This window comes from Trachurus japonicus, chromosome 5 (assembly GCF_045865225.1).
Source record: "Trachurus japonicus isolate A0001 chromosome 5, Traja_1.0".
NCBI lineage: Eukaryota > Metazoa > Chordata > Actinopteri > Carangiformes > Carangidae > Trachurus > Trachurus japonicus.
In genome coordinates this window covers 4,546,793-4,563,639 of record NC_140911.1, presented here as the reverse complement: position 1 = coordinate 4,563,639, position 16,847 = coordinate 4,546,793, and the positions used below count along the sequence as shown (strand labels likewise).

The 16,847-nt window shown below is 45.5% G+C and overlaps 1 protein-coding gene across 1 annotated transcript in view; it reads right to left on the bottom strand.

The window, feature by feature from the left end:
* The window catches only part of fgd5b (FYVE, RhoGEF and PH domain containing 5b), a 47,350-nt gene extending 37,304 nt beyond the window's left edge, over window positions 1–10,046 (bottom strand). Inside the window, exons 1-3 of the mRNA XM_085775718.1 lie at window positions 9,815–10,046; window positions 7,230–8,922; window positions 5,637–6,428 (exon numbers count right to left, since the gene is read on the bottom strand). Of these exons, the coding sequence (XP_085631844.1) occupies window positions 5,637–6,428; window positions 7,230–8,922; window positions 9,815–9,824 (2,495 nt within the window). The 5' untranslated portion in view covers window positions 9,825–10,046. The remainder of the gene's footprint in view (window positions 1–5,636; window positions 6,429–7,229; window positions 8,923–9,814) is intronic.
* Between the last annotated feature and the right edge of the window lie 6,801 nt (window positions 10,047–16,847).

Genomic DNA, 16,847 nt, shown 5'->3' with positions numbered 1-16,847 from the left:
CCAGCAGATAGACACCATCCTTTCAACTGTGCAGTAACAAGGGAGATACGGGCAGAGCTGGTGTACCGCTAATTAGCTTAGCTCAAATGCTGGAAGTGTATGGGTAGTGTTAGCCTGCCTCCACCTAAAGTCGCTAATTAGCTTAGCTCAAACACTGGAAGTGTATAGGTAGTGTTAGCCTGCCTCCACCTAAAGTCATCAGAGAAACTCTTCAGCAACTCTAAAGGGAAACCGGCGGGCCGATCTTCGTCTCAGAGCTGACAAAACTCTCCGGTAAGGCATCTTGAGCGGTCAAATGCCGCTAACGGGACCAGATCGGTCAAAACGGAGGGTTCAAGCAAAGACGCTTTATTTTGGTTCAAGCTAGCTACATTCAGGGTAGGTTAGCTTCCTGTTTCAAAGTAAAAGCACAAATTCTATCGTCATGGTTTTCTGTATGTAAAGGGCAACGGGTGTTTTATTTTGTGAAAGTAACCGGAAGTGCCTTTGTCACAACGGCTAGCTTGAGTAGCGCCAAATTCGTCCGAACAAAATAGTAAACAGCTGGTATTTAGACAAATTAACGACACACTGCTGATCTAAACGGCTACTTTCTCGCCTAAAAATGTTTGAAATGTTGATAAAGTGATATATTTACAGAGTTTAGAGCTAAAATGAAATCAGCTTCTGACTGCTGATTTCGGCTCAGTGTTTGAGCTAAGCTAATTAGCGACTTTAGGTGGAGGCAGGCTAACACTACCTATACACTTCCAGCCTTTGAGCTAAGCTAATTACGGGCGATACGGCTCTATCTCCCTTGTTACTGCACGCACAGTCGAAAGGATGGTGTCTATCTGCTGGTCATGGACTCGGAAGTGAGGCAAGACATGAAAAAGAATGTTGGCGTATCACTTTAAAAACTACAAAACACAAACCGAAGCTGCAGAATGTGATATGAGTTCATTTATCTTAACTCAGCTCAACATTTTTCATCGGTTTTGTTGTGTTTTGTGTTGTATGGTGCATGTTTAAACTGGATGACTGTCTGGACTTTAGAAAGATAAAAAATAAAAACATTCAAAGGTCAAATTCCTCTTTGTCTTAATCATCTTTCTACCTGCAGGTTTGGAGCTCATCAAAATAATCTGATCATAACTCCCTCCTCTCTAACTAAAGCAGAAAAGCAGCAGTTCTGAAACATGTGATGTCTTATTATGTTCATATTGAGCTGGTTGAGCATTTCTTTACATTTTGTGATGTTCTAAAGTTTGCTATGGGTTGAGGCTGAGTTTTTTGTCTCTTTCTGCACTCTACATGATCTATCTCTGTGATTTGTTCCTACCTTATTTCATTCTTCTTGTGCAAAATAAACCATTGAAACTATTGAAAGCAGCTCGTCTCTCTCCTGACAACAGGCCTCTGTCCCACACAGATGAAGAACAGAGCAGATTGTTGTCGTGTGCAGGGAGAAAACAGAATTCGCCAGAAACTCGCGCGGCTCCTTTTAAAGGTCGCCGTCGGCCTCTTGGCGCTCAGCCCGAAACCTCGTCTTCGTCTTTTGATCAGTTTTGGAGCGACGCCCTGTTTCTTGGTATAATGTCACTGTGCTGTGCTGCCATAGTTTAGTTTTTTTTTGTTTTTTTGTTCCACTTGTTGACGACTGTCTCCGTGAAATTTCTAACGGCAGAGAAATTCCTTTGTTCCTCTTTATTAATGGAGTCGTGTTGCACAGAGAGAAGTGTTCATGCTCTTTAAGCAGCAGCAGCAGCAGCAGCAGGAGGAGGAGGAAGTCGGGGACAGTTTATTTATGGACAATCAGTCACTTTAATTGATGAAGGTGTGTGGTTGTATATAAACAGCTATTTAATGAACACATCTAGTTTTATTTTGGTCGTTTTTCACTTGTTATATTTCACATTAAAGGTGGAAAAAGTGGAAGTTTGACTCCCAACTTTCTATAGGAAGATGGGTTTCAGAAATGAATAGCTGTGTTCCACTTGAAAAAATTATACGTACACTCAGGAAAGACTAAAATACTTTTACAGAGATGTGGCCACCTTATTTGGATGTATGGACACATTGTCAACCTCTATGATGGACGGGTTGTAGATTTACAAGCTTTTTTCTACCTTGCCTCTTGACTTTTTCCTTTTTTTCTGTCATTATTTCTCTTTTTTATTTACTTATTTTTCCTCTCTCAATTTGTTGGTGGGTGGGTTGGGGAGGGGTTTGGAGTTCTGTGTTTGTGTTTTCATGCATATCTTGAAAAATGCTGAACATAAAATAGCCTACTCTAAAAAAAAAAACGGTGGAAAAAGTTCTAAAATTAAATGTTTTGGTTTTATTTATCTCACATTTTCATAAACCCTCAGGGTGTGTAGATTCTCTTTTTTAATCCTTTATTATTGTACAGTTTTACACAAACACTGAGGTGTGGAGCTGGATGAGTCGGGGGTTGGGGGGTTGGGGGGTTGGCACCACCAGCGTGAACAAGTGCTGACTACAGAGCAGTGAGATTGTATCTCAGCCTGTTGTGCCTGAGCGGCTGGAGAAGAGCAATGACTCCAAAATGCTCTGACTATTAATCATCCTGAGCTCCGCTATGATCTGGGCAGCACCAACAGGAATGTAGAGGAGGGGGAGGAGGGGGTTGGGGGGTGGGGTTTAATGTCAGCACAGCGTGGCCGATCATACCAACACACAGCAGCTACAACCTCCACCACCACCACACAGGAAGCTGCTGCTGCTGCTGCTGCTGCTGCTGCTGCTGCTGCTGCTGCTCAGGTGATTTATGAATGGAACCACACCTGTGTTAATGTAGATCTGCAGAGAGCAGCACAGTGTTTCCTCCTCAACCACACACACACACACACACACACACACACACACACACACACACACACACACACACACACACACACACACACACACACACACACAGACACAGCTGGAGGCAATGACAAACACAGCATACTGTACTCTACTGTTTTCTACTCTACTGATCTACACATCCACCCTGACTGTGATCACAGCATCAGTTTGATAAACACTTATAAATCTCCCTGCACTGTGATAAAAACCCCTCAGAGCTCAGAGTCACCGACGTCGAGTCCAGCAGCTTCAGCACAGAAGAAAAAAACCTTTTTAATTGTTTTTAAATTTCTAAAACAATGGTTACTGGAGAACCAAAGTTGCCTGCACCTTAAGGGCGTATTCACACCTGTTCAGTTCACTGGAAACAGACTTTCCCCTTGGTGCCGACTGTAACACTGCCACACATCAAAGCTTCCCCACTGGGGAACATTAGAAGTGGATTAAATGTTGACTGGGAGTCGTGTCAGAGCAAATATGACGATGATGATGATTTAACGGAAGAGATTCAGACCGACAGTGGTCCACTGTTGTTGTTGTTACGTCCTGTAACGTCTAGTGGTGTGGCTCAGGTTACAGGTGAGAGCGGTGGGGGGATGACATCATCGTTTCACTAGTTTGACCCAAGGGCGGAGTTGTGGGTTCTCCAAGTGAAGACCACTTCTGCGTTCAAAAAACTGCAATCCCCTCGGCTTCCTCTGGGGGCTGGTACCAGAAGGGAGCAACTCTCCATTGAGCCCCATGTTAAAATAGCCGACTTTACAGCTTAAAAAAATACATTTACAGCGTGGTACATTTTATATTTTTGGTCTCTACCAATAGTTTCCACCTCCGTGAACACTGTGGGGGGGGGTTTGTACCACAACCGTTTGAGTGTTGTTTAGGCTTCAAATTTATGCATAAATTACGCTGAGTGACAGGCTCACAGAGAGTTTACCGGCTGTTAATTGGTTGCTTCGAGGCCAGTGGGCGGGTTCTCAGCCGGCCAACCGCCGCACCTCTCCAAATATGGCAAGTAGACTCCACCTAAAATCCAAGATGGCGCAGTTCAAATTCCCGTAGTGGAGGCACAAAACAGACTCCCCCAAACCAATGGCCGACGTCACGGGTGCTACGTCCATTCTTTATACAGTCTATGGTCTAGCCTCTGATTGGTCGGAACGAGCCACCCGGCGGAAGTCCCGCCTCCATGCTGCAGCTTTCCCAATCCGCCCGGTAAAGGGAAACATCAACAGACAACAACAGGAACCGAACCATGGATCTATTATACATCCCTGTCATGAACTGAACAGAAGAATAAATATCCGTCAACGGTTGCCGACAGTCGTTAAACCGCGGACCCAAATACAGTTTCCAACCGGCAATATTTTGCAAGCGCACCGTTGCTACGGCGCCGACCACAACGATTGTGACTGGTTGAAAGAATTCCAAACCGCCCGAGCGTTTTTTTCTCTGATCGCAGAATCATAGGCGGACCAGCCAGACACTTCTTCTCTGGAGGAGGGTCTGGCAAGCGAGACCATCGTTTCACTAAAGATTTATTTTGGGCGTCTACACGAAAACACTGGGGTGGCGTTTTCAGACCTGTTTCCAAAAAATACCGTTATCTCCCCTCGCAAACGCAGTTTCATTCTGGACAAAACGCCAACATCACCACCCCAAACACTTACAGGGGGGATGAGGCCAGACTCTCCCTCGCAATGAGATGAAATGCACTTCCGCGAGAGGCTGGTTTACGAGGCTACCAGTTTACATGCATCTGAGAAAATCTAATAACTGACGGGAACGTGTCCTCCTCCTCAACACCAGGTGGCGATACGCATCGTTTCAGCAGGTTAATACGGTGCCTTCTCCAGTTGACCTTTTAGCCAGGCGGTAGACCGGCATTTTCGAACAACAGCGAGATGGTTATCCATACAGCTTTGTTCATCTTGTACGTAATGTGTGCGTTACTTATTGTGCATTTAATGTGCACGCTATCCCTCGTGGTCATGGTGATTTCGAGGGGCAGACAAGAACGCCGTAACGCTATAACAACAGCTTCTGTGACCGGCTTTCTTGGATGTTTTTGTTCCCGGGTCTTACACCAGTGTGGGGGTTGTGGAGCAGCGCACATGGGTTGTCTAGTTAATCTCTGATTACGGCGTATACATGACGGAGAAAGTCGAATTCCAATCGCATTATCTGGGTGTCTTAATCGGAGTTGGAGAACTCCGATATTAGTTGGACTAACGTGTTTACATGCACTCAGTTGTCCAGTTCTAGTCGGATTAAGGCAATAATTCGGTTTTCTCAAGTTCTCGAAGTGTCCATCGTTCCACACTCAACTTTTTGACCGGACCTTTTATTTTTGTCGCTGTCGCTCGTATCACTCCAAAAAAATCGCCTCGTCGCTCAGCTGCATTCGCTCGTCAATTTGGCTCAGAGCCACAGACTGGCATTTTCGCTTTGATGACGTCATGCCCACTGCCATGTGTCTCTGTTTACACCGGCATCACCGGGATTACGGCAACCAATCAGCGACGAGCGACTGACGGCCCGTGACTTAGGATTTCTCATCTCGAGCGACTTGAGCGAAAAAACGCTCCGACGCTCCGTCGCGGTCGCTCCGAGCTCCAGCGGTTTTTCGCCTGGGCGATAAAGCGCTCCATTGCTCGTTTGCATTGACTTAACATGTAAACTCGTCGCTCGTTCGAAAAACAAAAGGTCCGGTGTGAACGCTGCTTTAGTATGGAAGTATTTGAACTGAGACAGAGCATCTGTCCCTGAGTTCAGTCTTCACTCACCTTTCTGTTTCCTCCTCCGGCGACTGAGCTTTACTCCTGAACCCCGGCAGGCTGCTCATGTCCACGTATCCGTCCGTGTCGTTGGCCGACGACAGCGCTCGCACGGCGCCGGGCCGGTCGGAGAAGAAGTCCGTGAAGGGCGCGAGGCGAACGGGCCGGCGCTGCGGGACCTGCAGGTTCTCGTAGTCGGAGCTGATGACGACGACGGGAGGAACGTTCTCGTAGTCGGAGGTACTATCCGTGTTGGGGAAGGAGATGGAGCGAGGCTTGGTGAGCGGCAGCGGGACGAAAGGCACGCGGGATCGATCCTCGAACGACTCCACCCGGACGACGCTGCGGTTGAGGAAGGCCACGGCGTTCCCTTTTCTTCTGCTCTCCTTGTAGAATAGGAAGCCGGAGGAGGCCGGATCGCAGGAACGCTGCCGAGGCGACCGCGAGCCGCCGAGGCGAGGAGAGTTGTTCAGACTGTGAGTGTCTAAGTCGTGATGGCTGCACTCCGGGGACGACTTCATGGACGACGGGTTGGCGTCCACCGCGACGTTCTTACTGCTCTCTGCCGTTTTCCTTCTGAACTTGAGCATCAGGAAACGCTTGATGGACGATTTCTTCTTCCTGTTTTTGTCCGACGAGTCTCCTCCTCCTCCTCCTCCTCCTCCTCCTCCGCCGCCGCCGTCGATGAGCAGCAGCGACGGCGAGCTCTTGGTGATCGGTCGCTTGGTGATGTAGGCCAGCTGGAAGGGCGGCGGGATGTCCGACACCGAGGTCGGCGTGGACGGCAGCAGCGGAGACGCCCTGGAGATATGGGATGTGTAATGGTAAATCTTAATATTCCTTTGTTTTAATAACTTGAGACGTTCCTACACCCTACTTTCCCAGACTTCCTTCTGCAATTGTAAATTCAAGTTCCTTTACACTTAACCATCTGTGATGCCCAACTTCCCACTTCCTAATTCACACTCAAACCCCTTTGTATTTTAAATTGTATCTCTTAAAGGATAATTTCCGTTTTTTACAACCTGGACCTTATTTCTAGCATAAAATACGATCATTTACTCACCCAGATAACTTTGGTGTCATTTGGAGTTGTTTTGACGAAATTAGCCCCAGTGGAGCGTCATCTCTGAACCTGGACTCACTAAAGCTCCGGCTAGTTGAGATAAAAATGGACCCGAATGCCGAAGCAGAATGATTATTATCAGAATGAGCCGGGCGGCGCTCAGAGATGACATCATCGAGGTCAGAGGTCAGTAGGTCAACCTACAGACCCCGGATGTTGATAACAGCTAACCCCGGACTCAGAGGGGAATAGCACTAGCCTATCAGAACTAAATATTGGTGAAATGAAGGAGTTTCTCTGCAGATAATGTGTTATTTAGAGGCTGCATTGCGTGCCCAGAGTACTTGCATTATACGGATATATGCACCGCTCCACTGGGGCTAATTTTGTCAAAACAACTCCAAATGACACCAAAGTTATCTGGGTGAGTAAATGATCGTATTTTATGCTAGAAATAAGGTCCAGGTTGTAAAAAACGGAAATTATCCTATAATACCATGATTAATTGTGAAAATAAGTAATCGTGACATCCCTACCTGGAGAAGCTTCCAGAGGCGTCTCGGTGTCTCTGGGATGACGGCGATGCGGCGGCGTGGTGGTCGTGTCCCTCCATGGACAGCGAGCGCGGATACAGGGACAGGTAGTGCGGTGGTTTGGCGAGGCTCTTGTGCCGTGGCGGCGAGTTCAGCACGGGGCTGCTGCTCAGCGCCGGCGCACCACCGAAACCGAAGCCGCTCAGGTACGACGGTCTCTGGTGGTGGACGAAGTGGTGGTTGTGGACGCCGTTGTTGTTGCCACGGTGACACAACTTCCTGTCGAATGGGAAAACGCGTTCGCTGCTTGCCTCCGAGCCGCTGCTGCGTCGACCCGGCTCCTCGTACACGTGGTCGTCGCTGATGTCGTCGGTGGATTCCTCCAGGAAGGGAACGATGTGTCCGTCCAAGTCCAAGTCAAGGTCGTCCGAGTCGCCAAACACGTCCGAGTCGTTCGAGGGCGACAGCAGCTGCGTCTCGGACAGCGAGGAGGTGTCCGTGTCCGTGTCCGTTGGAACGGAGATGGAAACGAGCCGAAACCTCGGAGGGAAGTCCAGGTGGTTCAGCATCAAGGCCTCGGCCGTCGTCGTCCGTGCTCGGAAGGACGACGACGGCTTCTTCTCACACGTCGCTCTCGCCTCGCCGCTGTTTCCGATCTTCACGTAATCCTCGGAGACATCGGACAGACTCTTCAGTTCTCCCGGGGAATCCTCGGGTGTCGTCGGAGCGTCCTGAGCTCTGCTGCCGCTGCCGCTGCCGCTCCTCGGCATCGTCTCTCGGTCGATGACAGTGATGACGACGTCCTCTGAGGAGACGTAGTACGGCTCGTTGTGGTGGTGGATCGGCTCTTCATCCAACCCGCCGACAACGTGTTTCTGTTTCTGTTTCTGCTTCTGCTCTTCGTAAAATCCGACGTTCTGGATGTTTCCTCCTCCCTTCTCCTCCTCCTTCATCGTCGTCGTTCTGTGGCCGCAGCTCAGCTTCAGGATGCTACACGTGACGCCGCAGTCGGAAACCGCCTCTTCCTCTTCCTCCTCCTTCTCCTCGCCGTTCGATGACAGAAGAACTTGTTGCGTCTTCATGTGGAAACTCTTCGGTTCTTCGGTCAGATCATCAGTTGAACAGTCGAGCTTCTCCTCCTCTTCCTCCTCCTCCTCCTCCTCCTCCTCGTGCTTCTTCGTCCTCGTAGCTCCTTCCTCGTCGATGCTGTTGAAGGAGACGTTTCCCATCGAGAGGCCATCGGCGTCGGCGAGCGCCTCTCCTCCATCGGCGTCCATCATGTCCTCCGTCACGGCGTCCGTGTCGATCATCTCCACCAACCTCCAGTCCTCGTCCGTCTTCTGGATCATCTCCTCTTCCTCTTCTTCCTCCTCTCCGCTCACCTCTCGGACGAAGGCGTTGAGTTGTTCCTCCTCGTCCTCGTGGTCGTCTTCGTCATCGTCGCCCGAGACCGTCGAGCTGCCGTTGCTGCTGCTGCTTCCTCCTCCCTGGTTCCCATTGAGCTCCGTTGTTGTTGTGACGACGACGACTCCTCTGGGTTTGGGGGCGATGGAGGGTTTGGGCCCTCGGGCGGCTGCAGACATGAGAGGGGAGGAGGAGGAGGAGGAGGAGGAGGAGGAGTGGGGGGGAAGCTTCTTCAGGCTGGCGTGACAAACAAACCTTGGCTTGGGAGCAACAGACGGAGGCTTGGTGCAGTCTGAAAGAACAACAGGAAGAGGAAACTGTAAGATTATGAGCTTTAAAATAGCTTTCAGGTCATTCGTATTGTGTCCCTGTGACCTACAACCGCTCACCGCTACAGGCCGCACATCGGACAGAACTGTGATTCTGCGATTCTGCTTCTTATTGTCACATTTACATATCTACAACCGATCAACTAACAGACTATTAGTTATTACAAATACATGTATCATCATGTAAACCTGCTGGGAGCTTTTCTCTTAAATTAAATTAACATGTAGCCTAAAACCTGCTCAAAATGTTCAAATATGGACCTTAAAGGACAGGATAATGTCCTTAAAATAAATCATGAAAGCTTTTACACCCTTTGAGAAAGAATACAAAAAAAAAAAAATCTAAGGGATTTCCCTGACTCACTTCCTGCCATTCAGGAGAGCGAGAGGGAGAGAGAGAGAAACCCCTGTCAGGGCCGAGCTCTGATTCTCTACATGGGCTGAAAACAAGACAATAAACTCTGATTCAACGAAACTAATAAAGACATTAAAGATGATGCAGAAACTGAGGAGTCGAAGTTTTAAAACTTAAAACTTAAAACACTTAATTTGATGTTAAACCACCTGGAAGTCTGATGTTCTGCTTCCTCTCATCTCTGAACTCTGTGTTAAAGGACAGGCTTTAATCCAACTCCTGTTCTCTCTGATGCTTTCACAACATAAAAAAAAGAAAAGAAATCTAAAACTCTCTGATTCCACCATGATTCATTTTGTCCAAATGATCTATTAGAATGAAACCCAATCACAGCCTTCAAATCTAATCAATAATCCTCTGATCGACATTGTTAATCCTCTAATGATAATCATATTAATCCTCTTATATAATAATAATAATAACAGTATTGATCCTCTCACCTATGTTCATCGTGGCGCCGTCACCATCTGAAGCTGCTGCTGTTTTCTGCTCCAACACAAGCGGAGCGCGGCAACAAACTCCGTTCAAGTGTCCAAACACACACACACACACACACACGGAGAGAGAGAGAGGGAGAGAGGGAGAGAGAGTGGACACACAGATAGTCTGTATGTCTCTCTATCTGTCTCTCTCTCCTCCTCTGAGCGCGAGCCGCTGCTCAGCTGATCGTCTGTGCGTCCGACCGCGCGCAGGACGCGACTGGAAACCAATTGGAGAAGAAGAAGCTCGAGCCGCTCCCGGTCTCACACACACACACACACACACACACACTACAACACACACACACCACAGGCTGCATGTGAACATGTAGCAGCAGCTGCAGTGACTCCAGTGTTGTGAACAATTAAAGCTGCAGAGGTGAGTTAAAGCTCCATGTAAATGTAAAATAATGCAAATAAAAAACACTTTAAAGGTGTAATGCTTCATTTATCAACAATTATTAACAATTAATTTTATTTATTTTTTTACTTTATTTGTTATTTGTTTGTTTGTTTTTAGTGTAGGTTATTTGATCATGTGCACATAGGAAATAGACATAATATAGGATTTTATATTACTTCAATGATAAAAAAAAAGAGGCTATAGGTTGATGCTATTAGAAGCTTATAAAAGCCGACTAATTTACTTCTTCAAGCTATTTATAATTTCTATTGTTGCCAAAAATAGCATATCAAACACAAAGCATATATAATACATTAATTTACATATTAACCCATAAAGAAATCAATCAGCAGATGTTCCCTATTAACCACGAGTATTGACCACCAATGCAGCAAAAACACTATAATTCAATCCTGTTTCATACTCTGCTTTATTATAGTTTGAGAACCAACATCTAAATTGCACTCAGATGTATTAAAGCTCCACCTGCATTATTAACAGTTATTAAAGGTGTAACTATACAGGTCTGGTCTCTTTTTCTCTGTTTTGGTTTCTTTTTCCTCGGAGGAGCTCCCCCTGCAGTTTGGGAGTGGATCCGTGGAGCGATGTCTATACTGAGGTGAGTAAACGTTAAAGGGTTGGTTCAACATTTTGGCAAACTGGCCCATTTCCATAACCCCTATAGTCATAGCAGTAGGTTCGTTACCTTTAATTGTTGGTGCAAGCTGTTTTTAGAACGGCGGAGCAGAGTGGCGAGCTGCTCAGAGCTACGCTACGGAGGCTAATGGGATTTCTTGGTTTCCCTCATCAAACTCATCAAATACACAATCCAACAACTCCACAACGCTCTGGTGGACAAGTTGTGAGCTGCACATTCACCACGCTATGAGATAATAACAGAACATTACCAGACAGAGTTGTTTTAGAGGGAAATGCAGAGACTGATTGAACGTGTATCAGTAGTTTTGCATGAATTTACCTCTAAAACAACTCTGTCTGGTAACGTTGTGTTATTATCTCATCACGTGTTATATATATAAACCTCAGACTAACAGATTCTGATCATCTGTCACTGACCACAGCAGAAAGTTCTAGTGTAATTTATTATAAACACTAATTCATAAATCATAATAAGTCATAATATACAATAAAAAAGTGAACCCATGTTAATAATAAATGTTGTTTGACCTCATTAAACCTGTGCACAGTCACTTCAGTCAGAGTCTGCGATCACATTCACATCAGAGTGGATTAATAACAATAAGTTCTCGTTGACATTTCTATCTGACATCGACTCTGTGTATTGATGAACCAGCTTCGTTTGCCTCCATGTCTCTCTCCGTCTCTCTCCGTCTCTCTCTCTGTGTGTGATTGGTGAACAACAAGCTCCTTTCTACATAACAGGAAGCTGCTCTCCCTGTTTCCTGCTCGGCCCAAACTTCACATCCTCAGCAGCTTTATGGACATTTACCCCCATCGCTGAATCCACTGTGGAGCGAAGCGAGGCTCCTGATCGAGGATTTATTACTCTGAACTAATAATCTGTCATATGTCATGGCAGAGAACAGCAGCATGACAGACAGGCAGAGAGTCCAGTCCAGTCCAGTCCAGTCCAGTCTGGTCCGGTCCAGGCTGTTTTGACACCACACCCAACACATAGCAACACACCAAGTCTATTTTCTATTTGCTGTTCCATCTCTATTTGTGTCGCTCTGACCTCACACCTAAAAAATGTCCATGTTCGGACCATAAAACATGTGATGGGACAAAAAAATCCTGTTGTTAGGAGTTAATCCAGGTCAAACAGCAGCAGACACTGACTGACTGACTGACAGACAGACTGACTGACTGACTGACTGACTGACTGACTGACTGACCGACGAGGATCTTTATATTCTGCTGCTTCACACTTGAAGGTCAAAAATCAATCCATGGCTACACGACGGAAAATCTCAGACACTCGGTCCAAAATCCATGTGGTATTTGATTTCACACGTCTGGTCGGCTCTGACTGAGACACTTTAATAATAAAAAGGTTCAACGCTTAAAAAACAGGGAAAATGTACAGAAACAGCCACTTTCTGGAGACACTGAGTTGTTGTTAACATGATGTGTCTGCAGCTTCTGGGTGGCTGTTATCACATTAATACAGTTTAAAATTAAATGTATTTATTCATCATTTAAATAATTCACTTTGCACTAATCAACTCAGTTATTTCTTGATTTAATGTCCGGGCTTTGGTTACCAGGGGTTACAATGTTGTAGCTACCTTTGACGATGGTTTTGAATATGCTTTTATTTTGAAAAGAACAGGTGGATATAAACATTATAAGTTGTTTTATTTGTGTGTGTTTAGGTTTTTCTTAATGCGGCAAAGTTTTCACTTAACACAAATACCTTAGGGCAGCGGTTCCCAAACTTTTTTGGCCGCACACTCCCTTCAAATTCCTGACTGAGCTGACACACCCCCAATAAGGGCAAAGGCCTGTTGGTGGTGGGGATGACAGGACACGTCTGTTCTGATGGTACAAGTCAGTAGTTGATTTCGAGGCAAATTCATGCAAAACTGCACGTTCCCGTCAGGGCAGTGTTATGTTATTGTGTGTTTGCATGTGTTTAATATGTTTAAAAGTCAATTAAAAAAAAGAAAAAAGAAAACCCTCTAATTATAGAAATACTGCCTTTACCCTTTTCATGTAACGCACCACATGCAGTTTGGGAATCCCTGCCTTAGGGGATACAAACAAGAGCTCTACAACTTAACAGCTCATTTACTGTAAATTAAGTAATTATTTAGTTCATTACACTGGTTTTATCTCTAGTTGAGTTTTAGTTTTTACAGTTTTCTTTGTTTTTGTAGTTTTACTCTGGAAAAAAAAGTCTCTTTAATCTCCTTTCTTGCAGCTCGAGTGTTGAAGTTGTTTTCTGCGTTTATTACAGGTTTGTGTCATTGTGTGTTTTCTACAGCTGCAGTGATTTGACCCTTCAGAGCCACCGTAGATTTATACTAAAAAGTAAAAATATGGATGTAACATTAACATTATCTGATGTGTTTATTATTGGTGACCCTTACCCTTTTACATCTATGAAGCTCGACGAACCGGCTGTGAACAGTCACAGTGTTTTTGGTCACAGATTATAAAAACAAATGTTGAGTGTGAGTGTGTGTGTGTGTGTGTGTGTCAGTGTGTGTGTGTGTGTGTGTGTGTCTGTGTGTGTGAGGAAAGAGTGCGTCTCCTCCTCTCTCCTGCTCTGAGGTGAAACAATAAGACTGGGGCTTAAAAAAGGAACTCCATCTTGATCTACTCCTTCCTGTCACTGTTTTCAAGTCTTTCAGTAAAAAAACTGGAGCACGAAGGGCGTCGGCTATGAAGCTTAAAGGAAAATTCCACTTTTTTCTTTTTAATTTTCCAACACAGTGGAACACAACAACTCACTGCTGCTTTAGAAGTCTCACATTAAGTCTTTAATGACAAGAAAAAACTCCTGTCAAGCTTTTATATACGTATAATAAGTCTAATTTGTGTTTTTTATCATTGTATCGATGGAAAACATTCGATTAAATTTCTTAAAAAGTTAAATTTTTATTAGACACATTATTTCTCTGCTTCTCTTTCCACACTCAATTACACAAACTCAGTGTTTCCCTGGAGAGCGTGTGTATTGTTCACCTGTTGTTTCTCTTCCTGTAAACTGTCTATAGTTTCTGAACCAATAGGAACAAACTGTGGTGTGTCACTCGCGACGACGACGACGCTCGGTCTAATTTTAGTTTCTCCTTCGCGTCACGTGGTGACGAGGAGGGAAACACAGCTGGACGCTTGTTTTTGTTCTTCTGTGAGAACTTTGTGACGACGGCTTCACAATGGGAGTCGTTCGGAGGAGCTGCAGTGACGCAGAGAGAGTTTCTGTCAAGAATAAAATACAATAAAATGAGATAAAATACAATAATAAAACACCATGTTGGTCAGATGTGTCTTAATCCTGTTTCATTCTGACACATGATGAAGATGTTATTGTTTGGTCTCCGCCGGCTTCCTGTCCCTGTTAGGAATGACAGATTTTAAATGGACGAACACCGTCATGTTTATGTTATGTGACCTTTAACCTTTTAACCCTTCAAGTCACAAGATCAGAAAACCAGTTTCTTCTTCTTCTTCTTCATATTATTATTATTATTATGGAAAATCAAAGATCAAAGACGTAAAAGTAAAAGGTAACGGAGCCGTTTGCGTCTGGAACAAACTTCCTTCGTTTGTAAAAACTGAAAACGTCCGACAATTTAAGTTTTTGTTAAAGACGCAGCACTGAGCATTTACAGTGTGTGTGTGTGTGTGTGTGTGTGTATTTAATTCTGATTTAACTGCAGTTTCTGATCAGACCTGTACAGCAGAGGAGGAGGAGGAGGAAAAAAGGAGGAAGAGGAGGAGGAGGAAGAGGAAGAAGAGGAGGAGAAGGAAGAGGAGGAGGAAAAAAGGAGGAGGAGGAGGGAAAAAAGGAGGAGGAGGAAGAGGAGGAGGAGGGAAGGAGGAAGATGGGGAAGAGGAGGAGGAGGGAAGGAGGAAGATGGGGAAGAGGAGGAGGAAAAAAGGAGGAGGAGGAAGAGGGAAAAAAGGAGGAGGAGGAGGAGGAGGGAAGGAGGAAGATGGGGAAGAGGAGGAGGAAAAAAGGAGGAGGAGGAAGAGGAGGAGAACAAGTAGAAGGAGGAAGAGGAGGAAGAGGGGAAAATGAGGAAGAGGAGGAGGAAAAAAGGAGGAGGAGGGAAAAAAGGAAGAGGAAGGGGAGGAGAACAAGTAGAAGGAGGAGGAGAAGGAGGAGGGGGAAAGGAGGAGGTGGAGGAGGAGGAGGAAGGGAAAAAGCCATAGAAGGGGGAGAGGGAGGAAGAGGAGGAGCAGGAGGAGGAAGAGGAGTAGGAAGGTAAGGAGGAGGAGGATGACAAAGAGGGGGGAGAGGGAGGAAGAAGAGGAGAAAGAAGATGAGGAGGAGGAGCAGGAATAAGGAGGAGGAAAAGAATGAAGAGGAGGAATCTGAGCATTTCTATGTGTGTGAGGATCATGAATGTGTTTGAACTCTGATCAGACCTGATCAATAACTGATCAGCTGGTTGTTGTTAAATGTTCCGTATCAATAAATCAGACTTAGTTTAACTGTTACGTTATAATTAGCCTATAATTATATTTTATTATAGTTTGTTCACAGGAACAAACCTCGACTCAATAAACCAGGTGTGTGTTCAGTGTAACTTTATATTCTCTTATTGACTCACACACTCTGTGTTATTTCCTACGTGATTCACATTAAAGGAGATTTATTTATTGATTGATTTATTTATCTCTGTTGGTTGAAGTGACGCCTCCATCAGCTCCTTGTCACTGAGGCAATACGTCTAATGACCGTGTTACCACAACGGATTAACCTCAACTGACCCTCTGTGTGTGTGTGTGTGTGTGTGTGTGTGTGTGTGTGTGTGTGTGTGTGTGTGGGTTTAATGTACAATAATGCAAAACAATACAAAAGGAAATCCTGTCACAGACTTTGAAAACTCAACACAGTCACATTTTACAACCTCATTATGTCAATAAGAAGAAATATTCTTATATATTTTGATTATTTTATATATTCGATCATTCAAAAATATGAAAATAATATAGTATATATAATAATATAGTTTGATAAATCTGTGAATAAACCTATAATTTGCTGAAACGTGTTTTACTTCAGGGAACGTTTCATTAATAATGAAGAGAGAGCAGGTGGGACAGAGTCTGTTCTCCTAGAGGCTCATTAATCTTCTACTGGACGACGACGCATTGAGATGCAAGAAGCCGTTCAACGATCAATAAATACGACCGACCGACCGCGGTCCAGAGGCCGTGTGACGCTGCTGCAGCAACACACACACACACACACACACACACACACACACACACAAACAAACACACAGACAAACATGGACGCCTCCTTTTACAAACATCTACAAACATCTACTCTTCCTCACTGACAGAAACTCTCATCATTCAGCTGCTCATGTGCAGTCTGAGGGCTTTTATTGTGAAGGGGAACCAGGTCCAGAGAGGGAGAAACTGGCGGAGAAGAACAGAAGGAGGAAGAAAAGAAGAAAGGAAGGAGGTGAAACAGGAGCAGGTGACATTTATGAAGCAGAGAAGAGGAGGAGAAGGAAGAAAAGGAGAAGGAGGAGGAGGAAGAAAAGAGGAGGAGAAGGAGGAGAAGGAGGAAAAGAGGAGGAGGAAGAAAAGATGAGGAGCCAAAAGGAGAAGGGGGAAGAGGAGGAGGAGGAGGAAAAGAGGAGGAGGAGCAGAAAGGTCAGGAAGGAGGAGGAGAAGGAAGAAGAGGAGGAGAAGGAGGAAAAGAGGAGGAGGAGGAAGAAAAGGAGAAGGAGGAAGAGGAGGAGGAGGGGGAGGAGGAGGAAAAGAGGAGGAGGAGGAAGAAAAGGAGAAGGAGGAAGAGGAGGAGAAGGAGGAGGAGGAGGCAAAGAGGAGGAGGAAGAAGAGGAGAAGGAGGAAGAGGAGGAAGAGCAGAGAGGTCAGTGAGGAGGAGGAGGAGGAGGAAAAGGAGGAGTAACAGGTTGG